Source organism: Lytechinus variegatus, chromosome 10 (genome assembly GCF_018143015.1).
Source record: "Lytechinus variegatus isolate NC3 chromosome 10, Lvar_3.0, whole genome shotgun sequence".
Classification (NCBI taxonomy): Eukaryota; Metazoa; Echinodermata; class Echinoidea; order Temnopleuroida; family Toxopneustidae; genus Lytechinus; species Lytechinus variegatus.
In genome coordinates, this window is record NC_054749.1 from 1308011 (window position 1) to 1328892 (window position 20882).

General features: G+C 38.7%; 1 protein-coding gene across 4 annotated transcripts in view; it reads left to right on the top strand.

The window, feature by feature from the left end:
- The window catches only part of LOC121423129 (protein Shroom-like), a 96814-nt gene extending 75932 nt beyond the window's left edge, over positions 1 to 20882 (top strand). For 2 of the 4 annotated variants that reach the window (XM_041618421.1, XM_041618420.1), the window contains exons 2-13: positions 1900 to 2055; positions 4383 to 4516; positions 5008 to 5143; positions 7394 to 7566; positions 8564 to 8702; positions 9998 to 10074; positions 10583 to 10693; positions 13651 to 13752; positions 14740 to 14878; positions 15306 to 19409; positions 19797 to 19986; positions 20684 to 20881. In XM_041618421.1, coding sequence (XP_041474355.1) covers positions 1935 to 2055; positions 4383 to 4516; positions 5008 to 5143; positions 7394 to 7566; positions 8564 to 8702; positions 9998 to 10074; positions 10583 to 10693; positions 13651 to 13752; positions 14740 to 14878; positions 15306 to 19409; positions 19797 to 19986; positions 20684 to 20777 — 5520 coding nt within the window. In that variant the 5' untranslated portion in view covers positions 1900 to 1934 and the 3' untranslated portion in view covers positions 20778 to 20881. Of the gene's footprint in view, positions 1 to 1899; positions 2056 to 4382; positions 4517 to 4682; positions 4691 to 5007; positions 5144 to 7393; positions 7567 to 8563; positions 8703 to 9997; positions 10075 to 10582; positions 10694 to 13650; positions 13753 to 14739; positions 14879 to 15305; positions 19410 to 19796; positions 19987 to 20683 lie in introns of those variants that run through there. The other 2 variants (XM_041618419.1, XM_041618422.1) reach the window with 2 other exon arrangements.

Here is a 20882-nt window from a genome sequence, read left to right on the forward strand (position 1 = left end):
CATCCAAATTATTATCTGACAAAGGTCAATGACCTTCAAACATCCAGAAAATGTGTTACGAATTTTAGAAGGTTTAGCATTATTTTCTTAAAAGCACCAAGTTTGTACATCTTCACTGATGTCTTATTACACATTCATGTATACATATTTCACTAAATACACACACTGACATTAAACAATAAGTGTGAAATGGTCAAATGGACATAACCTACCTCAAATGCTATTATACCAATGGACTGCATACTATATTTTAGCTTTGAACTCATCAAAACCCGCCATGGCTTTAAACTATCAAACACAGACTATGTGGATATAATGTGTGCAATTGCACTTTAGAAACTTCTTTCATGAAGCTGCAGTAGTCATATAAATTTATGTATGTTTGTACATACAGCATCTGCAAACTTGTTTCAGTCTTTACTCCTGAACCTATAGTATAGACATTGTCTCTTGCATGTCATCATCACTTGGCAGATCATTGTAATATTTAAGAGCCTCGGTAAGCAAAAATTGTGTAACTTACATTTCAATTGTTACTTTTCCATTGAATTGTTTATGTACCTACAAGTACATGTACCATCAAATCCTTTTAAAATGTTAATAACTTACAAATTCTGATGTACAAGGCAAAGAAAACCCAACAAATGTTGGTATTGCAAGCATTATAACACCTGATATATAGTACACAATTCCTGAAACGCATGATTTTTTTGGCTAAATTCGGGGTCAATTTTCAGATCATTAATTGAACATGAACCCTACACAATTATATATTGTTAGAAAGGTCTGAATGTGTTCTGTCATAATATAGCATTATTTTTGTCATAGGGGGACTACACAAAATTTTATGACAAAAAACATGAGATTAAAAAAAATATCAGAATTTCCCTATTCAAGTCCATGTAAAACTGTTGCCTTACACCTAATGCTATTTTTGAGTGCAGATTTGGATTCCTTGTGCAATTTCCTTTCAGAAAATGTATACTTTTGCTATCATAGGGTGTATACTTTGTCAGATAAATGTTTTTAAAGTTGAAAGTGCGTCGCGAAAGCAAAAATCACCATGTAACGCAAAAGGGGGCGACCTCATGACGCATGACCATATTAAAAAATTGAGAGCTCTTTCTGTAATGAGTTCAGTATGTCCTTCACACACAAAGAGTAGTTAAGGATTGAGTATGAGTGGAAAAGGACAACACTGACTGATTTTTAGGGTCATTGGTCCAAACTATGTACCTCCAGGACCTCCAAAAAAGTGTATGTTCAACAAGTTGTTGGTCATTGAGCTCTTTATTGGCATTGACCATTAAAATACTTTAATCAATATTTTTTCTTTCAGATGAGATCTTGTAGTTATTTTCATAATTTACATTTACGAGTAATTGATGGGACATTATAGAGACGTGGGCTTGTTTCTAAGCCTTGTTGATATTTGTGCCATATGAGATGGTACCTTAGTAGGGTTGGACTTGCATGTGATGATATGTAGGGAAATTGTTTGAAATCTCTTGCAAAGATTGATTAGCGATGTTGGTTAATTGATTGTTGGTTAAAAGATTGATATCTAGGTTAGTTGATGGTATTAAGGGAGTGATGTTGCATAACTCTGTTGAATAAATCAATTTTTGAAAGGTTATAATTTTAATGATTAAAATGAATATTTTCTTTTGTTAGCCATTGATTACTTAATTCTGTAATCTACTTAGGCTTTGAACTTTGACCTCCTGATGCTAGTAGGTTAAAACTGAAGATAGTTGAACGGCTCTGTACTTAGTGAATATTTTAAAAGCACTTCACATCATCATTTTAATATATTATTCAAATGACTGTGCAGTAAAAATCTGTTTTGTTATTCATTTTTTCTATCTTTTTTATCTGTCTTTGATATTTGTCCTCTAGGCCAAGCTTTTCTTCCAAGCTATGGTAGCAACATTATGCCTGCTGGTCCCTACAGGAACCCATCTAGAAGCCCTTCAGTTGATAACATCACCAATCATCGATATTCTACGGGTTCAACAGCATCGGCTAGCTCATCAGGCACCTGGTCAAATAGAGGTAAGCCCCCCTCCCCACTCTCGCTCTGGTCCCGCAAACAATTCATCAATAAGATATAATAAAAAATAGTGCATGTAGCTATGGGAAGTGGTATTTTCAATTCAATTTCAATTTATTTTATTTCATTTTCAAGAGAACAAAGTAATGTGGTCAAAATAGTTACAATGAACTTATACAGACAAAATGAAGCATGTACAGTATATGATATTTTATCTATAAGTAAAACTAAAACAAAACAAAGTATATACACGCAAAATATCAAAACCATTATAAAATGAAATTCTGAGAAAATGGAGGGATCCACTACAGAGTAGTGCTTGTATTACGTGTATTGTGTGGTATATCTAAGGTACAATGGGATTGGGCGAACCAGGCAGATGCCTCTTTCCAGGGGTAGGGGTTGTAACCCCCCTCCCCACCATTAACTATTTAAGAGCTTTATTATAGTGCTTGCTCTGGCATTATATATTGGAAGATGGTGCTCTATGTCAGGATTTGCTCCATGCATGCTTCCTATACATAGACCTCTGGTTTATGGATACAGTGCAAAAAGGACATGGGTCATTGGAATAGGGCATGTGGGAGAACTCAGAAACTTGTAGGGAAAGAGAATAAGAAGATGCCAAAACTTGTTTCTACCAGATTGGGTCTTAGATCAACGGGAATAACCAGGAATTCCTATTTCTAACCACCACAAAGAGGAACAAACAGACTCTACATACTTAAAGTGGCACAATATTTGATTCCTGTGTCCATTGCTCCTTTTATTTTTAAATTACCAAACAAATGGCCAAGAAGCAGAGATGTCTTGATGAGACAAGGTTTATATACGGTACTTCAAACAATGTTTTAAAAATAGATCATGTATAAAGATATCTAGGCTTGATGAAGTAATGTTTTCAAAGGAACCAATATTTATCAGAGCAGCATAGAATATCTTAATATTGAAATGGATTGTAAGAATTAAAATCCTGCAAGTTATTGACTTAGTTAATACCAGAGAGCTAGCTCCATGTTAATACTGGTGATATGTCTGCATGACGATGATACTGCACATTCGACAGCAAATAACAGCTAGGTGATAATAGCCAGAACACTTCAAACCACTTTATCTGTCAGGCATTGCACGCTGTTTCCTATACCGGAGATGGTTAGGTTTTTAGAGGAAAAACAACTAATAACAATACCATATGGTGCAGAGGAAGCGATTGCATTCAGATGGGTCTGTGTGTCTGTATTTTCTTCTTTTGCACTTTCTACATATTGGTTCCATCATATTTGACTTTGTCTGAAATGAAACAAGGAAATCATAACAAAAAACTTTAACAGCATGGCAATAAAGCATCAGCTATACCTTCCTTCCTCAAACCTCCTTAGACTAACAGGTGTTTTATCAACATGACACATTCAAACCTGTCGGGTTTGTAATGATTCTCACATGTCAATGGTGGGTGCATTGTGGTCCAGTGATTCCTGTCTTTCCATCAGAGGGTCATGGGTTCAAATCCCAGGTATAACGTGTTTTCCTTCTGCGAGTAATTCACCGACAATGTACTCAATGCGTAGCACTCGCCCAACCCATTAGAAGTGAATGGATACCGAGTAGGATTAATAGTTTGAATTTAGTCAGCCAGGGTAATATGACTTGATTTGGAATAGATTGTATGTAGATAAATGCAGATTAGTGTTAATATTATTGTTATAATGGCTTCTAGCTTTGTCTGTTTTTTTTTGCAATTGACATATCCCTCTGCCCTTGTAGCATGTAATAACATGCTGCCTTGTCATGCTTATGTAGTGTACAAAGCTTCATTTTCTCTCAGTTGGTCCACTAATCTGGTAGGCATGACCTTTATGCTCAATTATACTTCACATCATATTTGCACTGAGCCAATTACCTACAAGGTTTCACTTTCTACAAACTGGATTGCTTTCTTGAATTGGGTCGAGCTAAACCACTCCTGGAGATTGCTTCCTGAGAATTCACATTATAGTGAGCTGGATGTGGATAACTTTCTTGCTGAAGGAAAACATAACATGGCAGAGGTTTGAATCCTCGGCCCTTTGATAGATGAGAGTCGGGAATTACTACACAACGACACGTCTATTATTGTTCTGTCATGCATGCATTGCATGTGTACTGTAATTGTACATTCATGTTGTGCATTGAGATCTTAAGGCTGGATTGACCATCGTTGGCATGCTCTATTGAAATTGTTTTCTTTTCAAAGTTCTTTTGAGTCTGACCAATGTAAATAGAATATATTGAAAGCATTACACAAACTTATCGAACATTCATTATGAATCTTTGTCCTTGTTTATCACAGAGAGCACAGAGCACTCGACACCTGTTAGAAACAACCAAGGTGGACAACAACAGCAGCAAGGTTATGAGCAAGACTCATCATCTCTAGCCCCACCCCACTCTTACCCAGGGGATCCACCAATGTCCCATGGCATGGTAAGTAATTACCCAACCCCACCCTACCCAAGGGATCCATCAATGTCCCATGGCATGGTAAGTCATTACCCCCATCCCACCGCTACCCAGGGGATCCATCAATGTCAAATGACATAGTAAGTCACAACCCCACTCCTCCCCTACCCAGGGGATCCAACTTTGTCCCATGGCATGGTAATTCACTACCTGACCCACCAATGCCCCATGTCATGGTAAGTCACTTCCCAACCCCATACCTACCTAGGGTATCCATCTATATCCCATGGTATGGTAAGTCATTACCCTATCCCACCCCTACCCAAGGGACCCACAATTGTCCTATGGCATGGCAATTCACTAGGAATTGAAGGATTTTTTTTTAAATCATGATTTAGAATAAACTTTTCTGTTTATATATTTTGTTCTAGTTGTTAAAGTATTATTGGTTATCATTGAATGATCTCATAATTGTATCCATTTGAATGTTAATTTTGATATTTCCATTACTGCAGGATCTACCACCACCACCACCTGAGATGTTGCAGCATGGGGTACAATCACCAGGCGTGGTACCTCCTAGTCCTACCTCAAGGATGAACCACTATGGCGTTCCTAATTCACCTCATTACCCTCCACAATCACCTAGTGGTAAGACAATTCATTCCAATCCTAACAATGTTTGCAACCAACAGACAAGCAGTTTTAAGTCTTATCCAAGGGAGTTTATTAAAGGAGAATGAAATCTTTGGAACAAGATAGCTTGTGTGAGAACAGAAAAATCAAAGAAACAGATCAACGAAAGTTTGAGGAAAATCGGACAAATAATAAGAAAGCTATGAGCATTTGAATAGTGCGATCACTAATGGAGATCCTCACATTGGCAATGCGGCAAAGATGTGTGATGTCACTTGTACAACTCTCCCCATTACTTTAACATGTATTTCACTTAAACTGCCTCTTTAATCACATCTATCAGTAGATCATGTGTTCTTTCTATAGGAGGGCATGTAATACAGATTTTTAAAAGAATATATCATAGATAAAGAGTTTGTATCACCATAAGAAAAAGAAAAAAGCGACATTTTGGGGGTACTCCATAGTCCATCAAAGGGAAAGTTGTTCACATGTGACATCACACATCCTGTTGCATTGTTAATGGGAGGATCTCTATAGCATTACTGATTGCAATATTCAAACGCTCATAACTTTCTCATTATTTGTCCAATTTTTCTCAAATTTTCTTTGTTTTTATTCTTTGATTTTTCTGTTTCGACACAAGCCTATTTGTTCCAAAGGTTTCATTCCCCTTTAAGGGTTATTTATTATGCCTTGGATAGTACAAAAACATTGCTTGCTCATGAAGATGACTTTGTAAATTATTATTTCCGATGTGCTTTTACTATTGGTCCATCTACCGACCCGATGCCTTGGCCGAAAGGTGATAGAAGGGCTTAGTATGAAAAGCACAGAGGGATTGATGATTCCACTCTCCTCCAAGTACAGAGCAGTCCATATTTTGTTTAATATGCCGTATCGCTATCACAAAGATCCATAGTACACTAACCCTAGATTCAAGGGTTACTGGTATCTATTCTAGGACTACTAGGAAACTAAATCCCAAAGAGAAAATCAATCTTATTGGAAAGAGTAAAATGTGAGGAGCAATATATATTGCGTTTCATCTAAATTGGTTATAAAATGAGAGTTATGAAAGTTTTAAAAAGCTTGCAACATTTTCTATAGGGACCTTCAAATTAGCAAATGTGCTCCAGATGACTGATTTTGTGGACACCTCTCCATTTGTTTTCTTTACAATTTTTTCACTTCCTACCCTTTATGTTAAATATATATTTCTGATCATCTCCCCTGACTTTGACATATGTGGTATGAACTTTATTTCATCATGACACACGTTTCGCTCAGAAGGAGGCAAGATACAAATTAATAGATATTGGGGGTAAAATCTGAAAATGGAGTTGTCCACTAATTCAGCCTTTTTGAAACATGTCTTCCAATTTGAGGATCCCCATAGAAAGTACAACAAAACTTTTTAAACATCCATAAATCTCTTTATATCACAATCGATTTTGATGAAACTTATTTTAAATTGATCCTTTCATTCACTTAATTCAATTCAACATTTATAAGGTATAAGCATTAATTTATTTCTAAAAGTTATAATACATTTAGCTTTTGATATTCCAAAGTATTCTTGTTCAGTTTGGTAGCTCCGAAACGGTGGCGCAGGAACATTCTGGAGAGCATTTCATCAACAATTTTCGTCTGACATGGACAACAGTTCGTATGGTTTCCGTTGGATAAAACAGGGCCCCGTTGCGTAAAACTTTTTACCTGAGAAAACTCAGGCTGTTTTTACCGGAGTTTTTGTCCTGTGTTAAAGTCAATGGCAGAAATCAGACTAACCTTAGTTTTCAGTTTTTACCATAGTTTTCTCAGGCAAAAAGTTTTATGCAACAGGCCCCAGGACTCATCTGTTAAAAGGTCTGACAAGTCCTTTCATGAAACGCTCCCCTGATCAAATAAATCTTAGGAGGGGAGAACTCATTCTGTACAGAGCGTTCCGGCTCCCCTGGCTGCTTGGTATCCAACATTCAGAGCTGCCAAGTAGTACTGCTTTTCAGTATTTAGTACTGAATAGTGAGAATACTGATAGTTTCATGTAAAATACTGATTTCTAAAGTTTCAGTTGTATGTGTGGTCCTATGGTATTTTTTGAAAATACTGATTTCCTCACCGAAATGCTGATTTTCAGCTTAAAAATTACGGAAATGTTCCATTTCAGGTTGGCAGCACTGAACATTGTATTGCAACTATTCCAGCTAAGTTGGAGAACAAGAACTAACTCCTGTGTTTTTTTATTATCTGAATTGATCTTAGGCAATGGTGGTTACTACAACCAGTTTCAGTTTCCTGCATCAGCTGGTAGTTCACCTAGCAGACAACCGTTTAGAAATAAACCCAGCTTCGATGATCCACCATGGCTTCGCAATCATCAACCTAGGAATAGACCTCCAAGTGGCTCAGACTATCCCGAGGACCATACTGCAAATGTAAGCATTTCCTGTCAAAATATGACCTATGTATGCCCTGTACGGTAGAATATACATCAAAGATCAGTTGCATGATTGATATCGGTTGTAAGTCTATGATTAACCATGAACGAATCAGTTGATCTTGATATCGGTCATAAGACATTATCAACCTTGGAATAGACCTCCAAGTGGTTTGGACTATCCTGAGGACCATACTGTAAATGTAAGCATTTTCTTGGAAATAAAGGGTGACCTGTGCCATGTAATATTATAAAGATAATACACTTCTTCAAGAGCATTAGAAAAACCTGCACAAGGTACCTTTTCAACAGTTCTATCATGCCCAAGGTATAACCAAAGTGGATTTTTTTTAACTCTTGAGAAAAATTATGCGTCCTATATGTCGGTGATGTGGATGATTGATATGTTGTAACCGTATCAGGTGGGTGTTTCATAAAGCTGTTTGTTAAGTTACGCACGACTTTACGAACGACCGGAACATGTTCTTATGTCCTAAATGAATGACATATATGGATGTATCATTTAGCACAAGAAGGGGTCACCGGTCTTGCATTGAGTCATTGGTTTCTTGCGAACAGCTTTATGAAACACCCACCTGGTCAATAGAACTAGGTTGTGAAAAACAAAGATTACATATGGATGAAAATATTTGACATTCCTAAGGTTTATTTCATGACCATGTGTATCTGTATATTTCTGTGTTTCTTCTTTAAAAATTAAAACAAACTGATCTTGTCTACATCAGTCACCCAGAGCTGCCAAGTAGTACTGATTTTCCGTATTTAGTACTGAAAATAGAGAAGAATACTGATGGTTTCATGCAAAATTCTGATTTCTTAAGTTTCAGTTTATGTGTTGTCCTAAGGTATTCCTGTGAAAATACTAATTTCCTCACCAAAATACTGTTTTTCAGCCTTGAAAATACCGAAATGTTCTTGTTCAGGTTGGCAGCTCTGCTCACCACATTTATTCTGTTTTGTCTTTCTAATGACAGGGTCAAGCAATGAGAGGTCATTTAGGCGGAGGAGGAGGAATGATGGGATATCAATCATTACATCATAACAAGTCTATGATGCACACACACCCCGCACATAGTATGGATAACATGCTGGCTTCAGACTTTCATTGCAATGGTATTTACTTTCGTTTTGATATCTTACTAAAATGATTACATAATCAAAACTGTAAATTCCATGGGTTGATGGCAGTGTGATAATGTAAATTGTTCTTAACTCAGTCTAAAGGCCACCACGCACCTTACGACTGTTCGCGATCCGATTTTGAAACAAATCGCATTTTGCTCATTTTCTGAAAATGTGAATGGAACATATTATTTTATTCGAGGTTAAAATCAATTGAAAGAATACTAATATAACAATTTTGAAAGATTGCAAGCTTTTATTTTGGAGTAAAAGTCAAATTAGTTTCAAATCGTAGCCAGTCGTACGACTGCTATGACGTCATTATGACTAGATATTAAATTCGCTTTTATTCTAAGAAGGATGATAGCATAGTCACAGATTTGATCATAGGTATTCGTACGATGATTTAGAACATTACACAGTAAGATATTCCAAGTCTCAATATTAGCATCAAATTCTACTACATTTTATTCTGAAATCGGGTCGCAGACCAATCATAAGGTGTGCGGTCGCCTTTACATGGATCAGTCTTTTTCTGAAATTTGGTCTTAAGTTAGGACATGGTCTAACTCCCTGCTAAAATCATGGGAAGATGAAAATGTCCTAATTGTGTCGCATGATGAATTTCTCTTGTATTATGGGGGAAGGCAACTGATTCATTTATTGTTCCCAGACAGTTACATGTATGAATGACCAGAGACACAGATGAGCTGATAAATCGAACCTGGGGGTCGTTTCATAAAGCTGTTTGTTACTACTTTAAGAATGACTGGTGATCCTTTCTGTTGGTAAAAGATATTCACCAATTAAATGTTCATTAGTGATTATTTAGTGTGTAAGAAAGGTTCACCAGTCATTCTTAACTTACGAACATCGTCATGAGACATCCACCTGGTAGAGATTTATGTGACAATTGGCTATCCATAGTTAAACCACAAATTTAGACGAGAGTTGAACTTTGAATGTGAGTTCAGAATATGTGCCATAATGGATTATACAAGGGTAGACATGATGTATACAATCTAGTATTATTTGAAATACCCAAAATATGAACATATTTTGTAGTATTAACCAATTGTACATTCTCAAAGAAGACATATGGAAAATATATACAAGGATGTTGCTGGAAAATATTTGCAATCCATTGCAAATTTTTGTTGCAGTTTTACAAGAAAGATGAATTCTAGCTGGAATAAATCAGTTTATATTTTCTTGTTGCAAGGAGCATATTGATCAATCAGTGGAAACCTTTATACTGACAGGATTTTTGACCTTGTATTCTTTAGATTCCCAAAGACCTCATAGTGATGGTATATCTGACTTCCATGTAGATGCCATATCAGCTCAACATGAAGGTATTAAGGTAAGAATAGATTTCTCTCATTGACATTCACTTTAGATGTGTGTTAAGAAAGTATTTCCTCTCTGGATCAAGTTTTTTTTTCTCCATTCATTAACACAAAAAGGGAATAAAAGTAACTAAATAGCAAAGGAGTAAGGCAAAATTTTAAACCCAGGCCTATGCATGTAATAATGAATAATAATAATCCGCATTTATATAGCGCTTTAGACATCTGAACGACATCTCTAAGCGCTTTACAGACATATTACCCCGGTCATCGTATCCTTGCATACTCGCATACAATGTATGCACCTTATCCACTCCCTGGGGATCATTCCCTTTTGCATTTAGGCTTTTGCATCGTACCGGGTACCCATTCAACACCTGGGTGGAGAGTGGCAAATTGTGCATTGACGCCTTGCCAAAGGATGCTAGACCATATTGGGATTCAAACACACAACCCTCTGATTACAAGGCAAGAGTAATAGTTCAGCTTTGGAATAAATGTTTCATTTCTTCATGATTTCAGGATGCAGACAGAATATATGAATGGTTAAGGAGACAGAGGTTAATGGAGTACACCAACAACTTCACCAGGTCTGGATATGACATGCCAACCATAGCGAAGATGACCCCAGAGGTAAGCATATCAACAGGTGTTTGACAGACGAAAAAGCTTCCACCTTCAATTGTTGCTTTATTCCATCCACTAATCTATACCACAAAAAACCTTCATCCTTTTTTAAAAGTGTTGAAAAGCTGTGGATATGAATTTATGTTTGAATTTCCTTTGGTGGGGCATTCTTCTTAAATGTTTGCACTGTAAAAATGATGTAAATTGTATCTTTGTAAAAAAAAAATGTCACAGAAAACATTGAAATTGTATTATGTAGCATAGTCAAAGTTTTAGTAAAGACTTGATTAACTTAACATGGGAGAAATTGATATTTTGTACGCCGAAATTATGACTAAACAACCTGAGGGACATCATCATTATGTTTGTATGACTTCCTCAAAATGTGGTTTGTCTTGAGCTGAGGTTATCATGACATCGGTCATCATAATCAGTTATCATTAGCAGGTGTTTTTGAGAACCACAAAGTGTGTCTGGAAACATGCCAGGTGATTGGCACCAAGCAAGATATAAAGGTTTATTAGATTTGGGGCCCGTTGCAGAGAGAGTTACGTTTAAACGCAAGCACAAAAATCAATCGCAAGTCCAAAATGTGCGCTGTTGATTGGTTGAAAATCAAGTTGCCCATGATTTTTAGAGTTGTGATTGATTGCAACTCTGTCTGCAACGGGCCCCTGTTTATCATGTCTACTAACTTAAAATTAGGAAAACATTGATGTATTGCAGAAGTGAATCTTGTTCAGGATTGCAGAACATGGATGTCATTAATTAGATGGGTGGTTTAGTTGTGGAACCTCCAGGGGCCCGAGGCATAAAACTTTTTACCTGAGAAAACTTAGGTTGTTTTTGTCAGAGTTTTTGCCCTGTGATAAAGTCAATGGCAGAAATCAGACTAACCTTAGTTTTCAGTTTTTACCAGAGTTTTCTCAGGTAAAAAGTTTTATGCAACTGGTCCCAGATTTTACACATTGGTTAATAAAGCATTGTGTAACCCTATCTAAACTTGCCTATTTCAGACCAGGACATACGGGGGCGGGGGATGTCAATTTAACCCCCCCCACCCTCAGATCTCGGCCGCTGATTACGGGATCGCCGCAAAAAATTTGCATGCGCATAGAGTCGGATGTAAACTACAAGACTGTAGTAAAATTTCAAAAAATCAATTGTTTATATTTTTATTAATTAAGTATACAAATAAGCATATGAACTTTGCCCTAAATTTGTTTGTGTGTGTGTTTTTCTGCCTTTAACTCAGATTATGAAGCTAGTAGAATTTCTAACAAATATCTACAAATATGTATTTTATATATTTTTAAAATTCTTATTTATTTCTTTGTTTTTGATGTTTTTTTCTGATGAACTTTGTTGGTTACCGTTTTGCGATCATAAATAGCATAAAATAAATCCATTTAAACCAACAAAAGTAAAAATAATTATACAAGTATGATTTTTTGTTGAAAAACACAATTTGCATTGACTTTGTACACGGAATCACGTTTTTGAGTAATTTCGGGTCTGACATGCTCTTACAAAAGGTTGCGTAATTTTGGAATCATGTACCCTGGCGTCGTAAATTTGGTCTCAAAAGATGCGCAAGACTTGAAAGTAAAACGTCAGCGAGCGGTGTGGTAAAAAAAATTCGCATGACGGCGTAGTGACGAAATTCGTCAAATTGACCCCCCCCCGTTTAATAAGGTTTAAGGGTAAAGTGCCACCTCTTTGTCTACTCTGTTTGGTCTCCTCCCACTTGGTCTAGTCCTATATCATCTACTCTCAGTTTGTTTACTAACCATTCAAGGTCTAATTGCCATTTAGCCCATTGTGCCTAATTTCCAGTTTATAGGCTATCCCCTTTCGTCTAATATCTGCAATTATAAGTATATGTAGTGGAAAATAGACCACTTAGGCATTAGACTATGATAGTGAGACCAAGTAATGGTTGAACCAAACGGCAATTAGATCAAATGGATAGTAGATGAATGGGGGTTAGCCATGATGGTGTCAGACGATCTATGAATTAGACCATCTGCTAGTAGACCAAGTGGGGTTAGCCATGATGATGTAATAGATAATCTGAGAATTAGACCATCTGCTAATCAAGTGGATACACAGACACCATTCTCATTACACTTTCTAAAAACTAGTTTGCTAGAAACCAATTCAGGAAACCAGTTTGGAAGATCGCTTTGCTAGCATTCCCATTTGATCACAGGAAGGTGTTGTTCAAAATCACTTCATGTTAAACGGTCTTGTAGCTATGGTGGGATGACGCGTTACGGCCAGAATTCGAAATCGCAGCGTATGCATTCTACACCCGTCATGTAGAGTAGCGCGCTCGAAATGTGCGAAGATCACTTCCCGAAGAACGGTTGTGTCCCCACTGACGCTAAAACCAGTTTAACGAGGCAAAGCTATCTTGAAAACTACATAGCGAGGTGGTATTATGAACTGGTTTGGAAGATTGCTTCGACCATTTTCATTACACGTTAAACTAGTTTCTACTAAACTAGTTTCCACTAAATTAGTTCCCACTAAACAAGTTTTAGGAAGGTAGTGGGAACGGTGTCATATTGACACCTAAAATTGACCTGTCTCTTGATTGAGGTTGAAACCTAATAAACTGATTATTATTTTATTATTTGTTTTGGCGTCACCTGTGCCTGGGAGGCGAAAAGCGAACTGAATCACTGTGACCCGCAGGTCTCTCCTCCCGATATAACTGATTGGGGGGGAATGCAGGTGGACCACTACACCGGGGTTTCCCCTTACTCTTATACGAATAGTGCAGTGGGTTCTTAACGTGCAAAGGTGGTGACTCTCCTCTACACGGGGCCTCCATTTAACATCCTATCCGAGGGACGGAGTGTTTTCCATTGTAACATAGCCTGCATCTATGAAACATGGGAGAGACGTTTACACACAACGCTGATACCTAATGAATTGATGTCTTATTGATATTGCAGGATCTGACAGCGATCGGTATCACCAAACCCAGTCACCGGAAACGGATAACAGCAATGATTGCGCAGATGAGAGAATCGGATCCAGTACCAGCATATATACCAGTAAGGCTTGTCATGAATAATAATAATAATACTTATATAGTACATAATAAACTGACAGTTTCTCTATGCGCTTTACAATAAAGGTTACAAAGTAAACATACTACAAACAAAAAAATAGACTTGTGAATTACAGAATTACTTAATATTTAAACTTACAATTATTACCTATAAAATAAATATCTATACTTATCTTACCTATAAAGCAGATACAGTATCTATATGAAGATATCTGTTCAAGGGGAAGTGAACTGACACGATACTGTTTGTGGTCTCTCATTAATTGTGTGTTATAAATATGTGGTTTGAAGTGGGATTATCCATCTCTCCAGTGGGTCTAGTTTACAAGACTACACTGCTTAGACTTGCATTAGCGGTAATGAACCTGGCCAGACATGATTAGTTGAGGACTTGAGGTGGTGCTTTTGGGGCTATTCATTGGTATCTGCTTTAACCCTAACTAGGCTGGGGGTGGTGGGGGAGAGGCTCAACGTTTTGTGCAATATTTAACATGAAAAACTCCTGCCATGATTTTGGGGGTGAAATTTTCCTTCAAGTCTCCCCTATCTTTTATTAAAAAATTGACAATCTGAATTAAATTCCAAGAGTTTCCAGTTTTGTGTTCAGTTGAGTGCAACTTACAAACAACTTTATGAAACACCCCCCCCCCTTTCCTGGATACATGATTCCTGCTTTAAAATTTACATCTGACCTATGCATGATATCATGAGAAAATTATCAGAGTTCAACATTGTTTGTAATGAGTAAGACTATGACCCAGACTAATCTACCAATGCTCTTTACATTACAGAGTTGTGGCGAGTTCAAATATCAAACTGAATGCTTGTGATTCTACTGGTTGAGGTTAAGATGATGTGGCTAGGACTTTTATGTGACTAACTGATGTAGATTCTTGGAAATGCCTTTGTTTTAATTGGGATTTTTATAATCATGGATAAGATGAACTTATCATTTTTTTTTATACCACAGGGCGATGTTGGGACATGGCTGAGACTACTAGATCTTAGTCAGTACCATAATACCTTGATGACTAATAGCTATGGAGTTATAGATGAAGTCTTTCATATCACTTGGGAAGATCTTCAGGACATTGGCATTGATAAGCTAGGTATGTACTTTCCTACAATGATCTCATCCTTGAGAGAATGCACCGTGAAAATTTCAAAGTCGTGTTGATAACATGAAACTGGTAAATTATCTTGGGGGTGGAAAAGGGCCGCTTTATTACATGAGATAGATAAATCAAACCAATTCATTCATTCATCCATCCATCCATCCATCCATTCATTCATATTCATTCATTCATTCATTCAATCAATAACTTCATGGAATGGCCCCTGGAGTGATTTTGTACACTCTGGAAAGAACAGATGTAATGGTCATAGTTGACTACATGGTGTTTCACTGTCGAGCGCTTAGAATTACCTGATAAAATAAGTGTTAGGCACAATATGATTAAAAAAAAAGCTTACAAGCTTGGTGTGTCTGTAAGAAAGGTAACGATATTCGTTTTCCTGCTTTTGTTTTCTTCCTAGGTCACCAGAAGAAAATCATGCTTGCTGTTAAGAGGTTAAAGGACTTGAAGAAAAAAGGTTGGGTACCCGGTCATCAACTCAACAGTGACTCCGGTGGCAGTGGATCACCGCAATCCTCGGTGGATGGCATCACTCCACTTCCTGCAGGATTGCACTTACCTCTCCAGGAGAGAGCATCACCACAGTCACCGCAGCAGGAGTTTGTGAACCCACCCCTCGCTAGGAAGCATTCAGGAGTTCGGAGCAGTCGTGAGAGTTTAAGTAGTGATATCAGCAACAGGTCAGCAGGCTCATCATCACAGGACACAACAACACCACAGGACCCACATCCACCCATCATGCATCTGAGGCATCCTAAGCATCATGCAGATGCAAGTTATGTACCAGCGACTGCAACTATGAATGTGGGGGATGATGGGAAACGTACTCCTTCCCCGAAAGATACGCCAACATCAGAACCAAAGAATGCTAAAGAAGGACATTATGGTTCGTTTTCAACCTTCAAGCAACCAAATGCCAATACAACACAGACATTGCCAGTACAAAAAGGACCTCAGGGTATTGATAAATTAATTGGTATCCATAAGAGAGAGCAAAGTAATAGAGACTCTATTGAGAGTGCATCAAGTTTTGGGTCAGGGTCTGGGTCTGGTTCAGGGGATCATTCTTCACTGGGTTCAAAGAAATCGTTACCCCCTGCACCACCAAGAAGGACTAACTCAATGATAACGACCGTCCCTGACCCTGAGAAACTAAGAACCGCTACAATAGGTAGGAAAAAGTCCATGAAACCTTTCCACGATAGGGAGTCTGCAGTTGCTGCTGGAATGGCCAGGCATCCAGAGATTACATCAGGGTTTGCTACTATCAAAAGAACTCCATCAAGAAAAACTGATACATTGAAGAGAATGCAAAGATCACAATCTCATGATAGTGAGCCCTTGTCGGCCATCATCAGTCGATCGTCGGAAGTCATTTTTAAACCCCCTGCAGCGCCCTCTGTTCCAAAAGTGACACCAGACATGAGATCTGGAGTCGGACAACCCGGACCACGTGCGGCACCTTCTGATGGACAGGAAGATGCCAATAATAGAAGGATGGAAGCTGAAGAGATAAATGCAATGCAAAGAGGAATGCAAGCTCCAAATCAAATGATGAATGCGGTTATTCCTCCAGTTGAAAGGACTTCCCCAAACCAAATTCAGCATCAGGAAACACATAGTCAACTGGTGAATGAAAATCCCCAGCAAGCTCAAAGAACTCATTCTCCAAAGCATGTCCATCAACAACAAATCCTTAATCAGAATCAAATGATGAATTTTCCTCAACCACAGGTCCAAAGAAATAATTCTCCTAAGCATGTCCAACAACAGCAAATTATTAATCAGATGCAAAATCAAATGATGAGTGCAAATCAACCACAGGTTCAAAGAACGACTTCTCCCAAGGATGCGCAATATCAGCAAGCTCAAGATAGGATGACTAATGAAATGAAAAGTGCTAATCCACCACAGGTTGAAATGAATATTTCTCAAGTTCAAAGGACTTCTCCTAAACATAACCACAATCAAGTAGGGCGCAAGAATTCTAATTCATCATTGTCCATGCAAGGTGGTATTCAAACACCTTTCATGAGTCCTCAACAGGACACCGCAGTTCACCTTCAAAATGCCCATAATCACCACGTACAAGTACAGCAAGAATCTAGACAAGAGGTTTCACAACCCCAGAATATGAATGCCATGCAAGATCACCCAATTTACTCAACTATAAATGTACCTCAGTCCCCTAGGAAAACCATTGAGCAACCAAAGAATTACCTTGTATCTGATCCAAACCATCCGAGTAATCAAAAGCCTGTTGGAACACAAGCTATACAACAAGCACAGAATATTCTGTCTGAAGCAATAGAATCTCAACAGGCCTCTACTTTCCCAAATGGAAGCTACCCACATTCCAAATTACATTTACGCAATGAGGGTATACTTGACCTACCCAACACGAATACTGGCATATGGGATCAAGGTCGCTCTTTACCCGAAAGCCACACCAAGTCTTTGTCAAGAAACAGGGCAGCAGAGATAGAGAGGAGTTTACAGATTGAGAAACAAGCAAACAGTTACAGCTTTGTGATGCCTCCTCCTTCTACAGCAACTGTATTAGATTCTGGGAGGAGAGCATCCGCAGCATCTGCTGTGTCTGCGACTAGCAGCGAAAATAGTAGCAATAGTTCTGATAGCAGTGGTCAACCTCGAAGACCAGGCAGTGCAGAAGTGCTTTGGAAGAAACAGTCCCAAGCAGATGACAGTACACCAGTATTACAACCTGTTCTTTCAAATCCTCTACAAGGAATATGGAGACCTAGGTCGAGACATCAAAATCGAAACTCAAATGCTGAAATTGACGAGGATTTGACAACAGACATCTCATCATCTTCTAAAGGATCCTCTTCCTCCAAAGGTTCAGAGGAAGATTCACCCATCAAGACGCAAGCAACGTTTTTGCAGCTGAAGAAACAGTTTTTGAATACTGACTCTCAACCATTGAATTATCAAACTTTGAAAAGACCTCCAAAGAAACCAGAACCTCTTGCCCCAGAATTCAGATCAAGATCAAGATCATTTACAGAGCAAGATGAGTATAATCAGTCACCAGTCAGCAAATATGCTCCTTTTAGCTTTGAAACCATGAATCGTAATATGAATGCAAATTCTGTAGAAGATGAATCCTCCTCTCCCAGAGTATATGAAGAAATTGAGGATCGGCCTATGTCTTCCTTTAATAGATCAAGTCCTCTTACATCACCAAGACATTCAACAGTGAGCCAACCACAGCAACCTAAGCCAGTTCCTATCCCTGTGGTTCCAGTCTCTGTTCCTCAGCAACATCAACAAATTCCTCATATGCATAATCCATCTGTCCCTGCAATTGGGTCAGTCCCTCCTCCACCAGTTGGTCCACCTCCGGCTGTGCCAGTATTACCCAAATCTGCACCTCCAGTTACACCAGAGGTTCAAACACAAGTACAGGTATCCAATGCATCTCCTGCTAAGATACCTACTCCTATATCACCTACCCTTCCACCCCCACCACCAATATCTCCAATAGGACCAGCTGAAATGTCATCGGCACCATCACCACCCATGCCACCACCACCAGCACCCATTGCATTTGTACCTCCTGCACCACCAGTAGTACCATCGGTCTCTCATTCAACCCCTCCTCCTGCACCTCCACCTGCCCCTCCGCCACCAACAAACATGCAGCTGACAAACATAATGCAGAGCAAGAAAGCATCTGCATTAGAACCAGTCAACGGGAAACTAAGTAGCAGTGCACCCAAGAAGATGATGGGTGATATAGGTGGTGGTGTTGATATGATGGCTGAACTTAAGCTACGGCAGAAGATAAGACAGAAGGTACCTGTAGTATCGGAGAGCTGGGAATCAAACTCGGACACTATTAAACGTAAACCAGCTTCTCCGAATGAATTGGTTAATGAAGAGGTAGCCGTACATTCTAGCGACTTAAAAGAGTTTCCACCTCCTCCACCGGAACTTACTTCATCACCACCTTCTGTAGAAGTGAAGAAAAGGGCTGTCCCACCAGTAGTCCTGCCCAAGACAAAATCTCCCCCAAAACCTTCCAGACCACAGGAGACGCCAACCCCTGCATCAACAAGTACGCAATCCCCCAGACTTATCCCAATAGAGGAACCAACAAGTAGACTTGTTCCTATCAAGTCTCCCAATAGCAGACTTGTCCCTATTGAAGACCCTAAAGATGTCGACATTTTCTCATCTGACATGGATAAGTTGGAGGATCAAGATGAGGTGGTGGACTCTGATAGCAGTGAGAGTAGCGATACACTTGATACTGGTCTTACTGGTTTTGAAAATGAAAACACGGACACTATCAAGAAACAGCCAATGAGACTTAGCCCTAAGAGACCGACTTCAGGAGAGACTGGCTCTTTTGGTGCAGAGATCATCACTGCTTCTGTGCCTCCATTCTCTGTTGATAGATCTGCTTCTAATCATCCAGCCACCAAGAATTACAAGCCAATTGAAGATGCTGCTGCAGATGCAGACTCTCTAGGTGAAGGTGAGTTGTCTTAAGAGCAACAGAAACACAGTCAAGTAGTTTTACGCCACAATACCACTACTTTGTACATCACATCCTGAAAACTATGTCGAGGAATATTCCTCATACATGAATTGTCTATTAATAAGATACTTGACGCTGATGAAAACTAATTTGGAATACATTCAAAACCAAGGATCATGTGTTGACATCCCCATCATTCTCATCAAATAACCAGGAAACATTCATCCAAGTTATGATACAAAAAGAAATGTCTAGAAATCTTTTTTATCCTTGAGGTAAAAATTGGTTTTAAAGAGGCATCTGCTATGTTTGAAAGGTTACTGTCATGTACATATTCGACAAATAATTTAATCTGGCTTCCTTTCCATCTTGTTGCATCTCCAGCTACCCTGAAGCTTGAAGAGATCTTAAGAAGCATGGCAATGGAGGATCCCCTTGGTCAACTCCAGGATGACGACTGGACTCCCCCACCGGCTCCAGTACTCAAACTTCCCCAAACATCTCCTTCACTCCCATCTCCACCACTACCACCACCACCACCACCTCCATCGTCAGAGCCAGAACCCAACAACAGGTAGGATGACCACACCCATTCCAGATCCCCATCCACTTAGCTTATAAGCTAGGCGGAGGCTGTAGCTTTTGTCTTTGCCTTCACGCCTCTGATGCTGTTACGCGATGCGTCAACAGTACGTCTGATGCGGAAGACTAAAAACCGTGGCTGCTTTGCCACTGCCTCGACACTTTCATTTTGTGTTACATTTATTCTTTTTATCGAGAATGTCTGCTAGCAGTTATTCAATACAAAAATCTGCACCAACTCCTGGTCTTTCAGTAGTCTTCCGCATCAGACATATTGTTTTGTGTAAACAGCATCAAACTTGTTAAGGCAGCGACAAAAGCTGCAGCATATAGGCTACTTTAGTATGATGGTTTTCAGCTGAGATTTCTTAATTTCTAATCTCCACTTTCTCGCCTCTCCATTCCGTTTCTACCTCTATCCACTATAGTCCCTTTCTATGACTTAACACATGGTTGTACCGTAAACCACTTCCACGATTGTTCATACCACCATGTAAACCTTTAAACATTAGATATCATGGTTTCACTATGTTCAGTGAATGTTACTGTACTAGATCTATTTCTACTATGGTATAGTGACCTTTAGTTGGTTTTACATCATATCAAATCAGTATTACTGCAACCGCTTTAATTTATCTTTCAAGAAAAGTTATGACATAAAGATTATGATTTTTTTTTTTCTGTTACAGCGAGGAACCAGCAGAGGAAAGCAAAGAAGTTTTCAATGACATTGAATCCATGTTTGCTAATCTAGCTCTGGATTTGGATAGCATGATGGGCTAGAAGATGTTAGATCTATCTTAAGGTAACCTTCATCTCATCTGTCAAGGTCACCTATCAGTCAAGGTCACCTATCATCTGTCAAGGTCACCGATCAATGCTATGAAA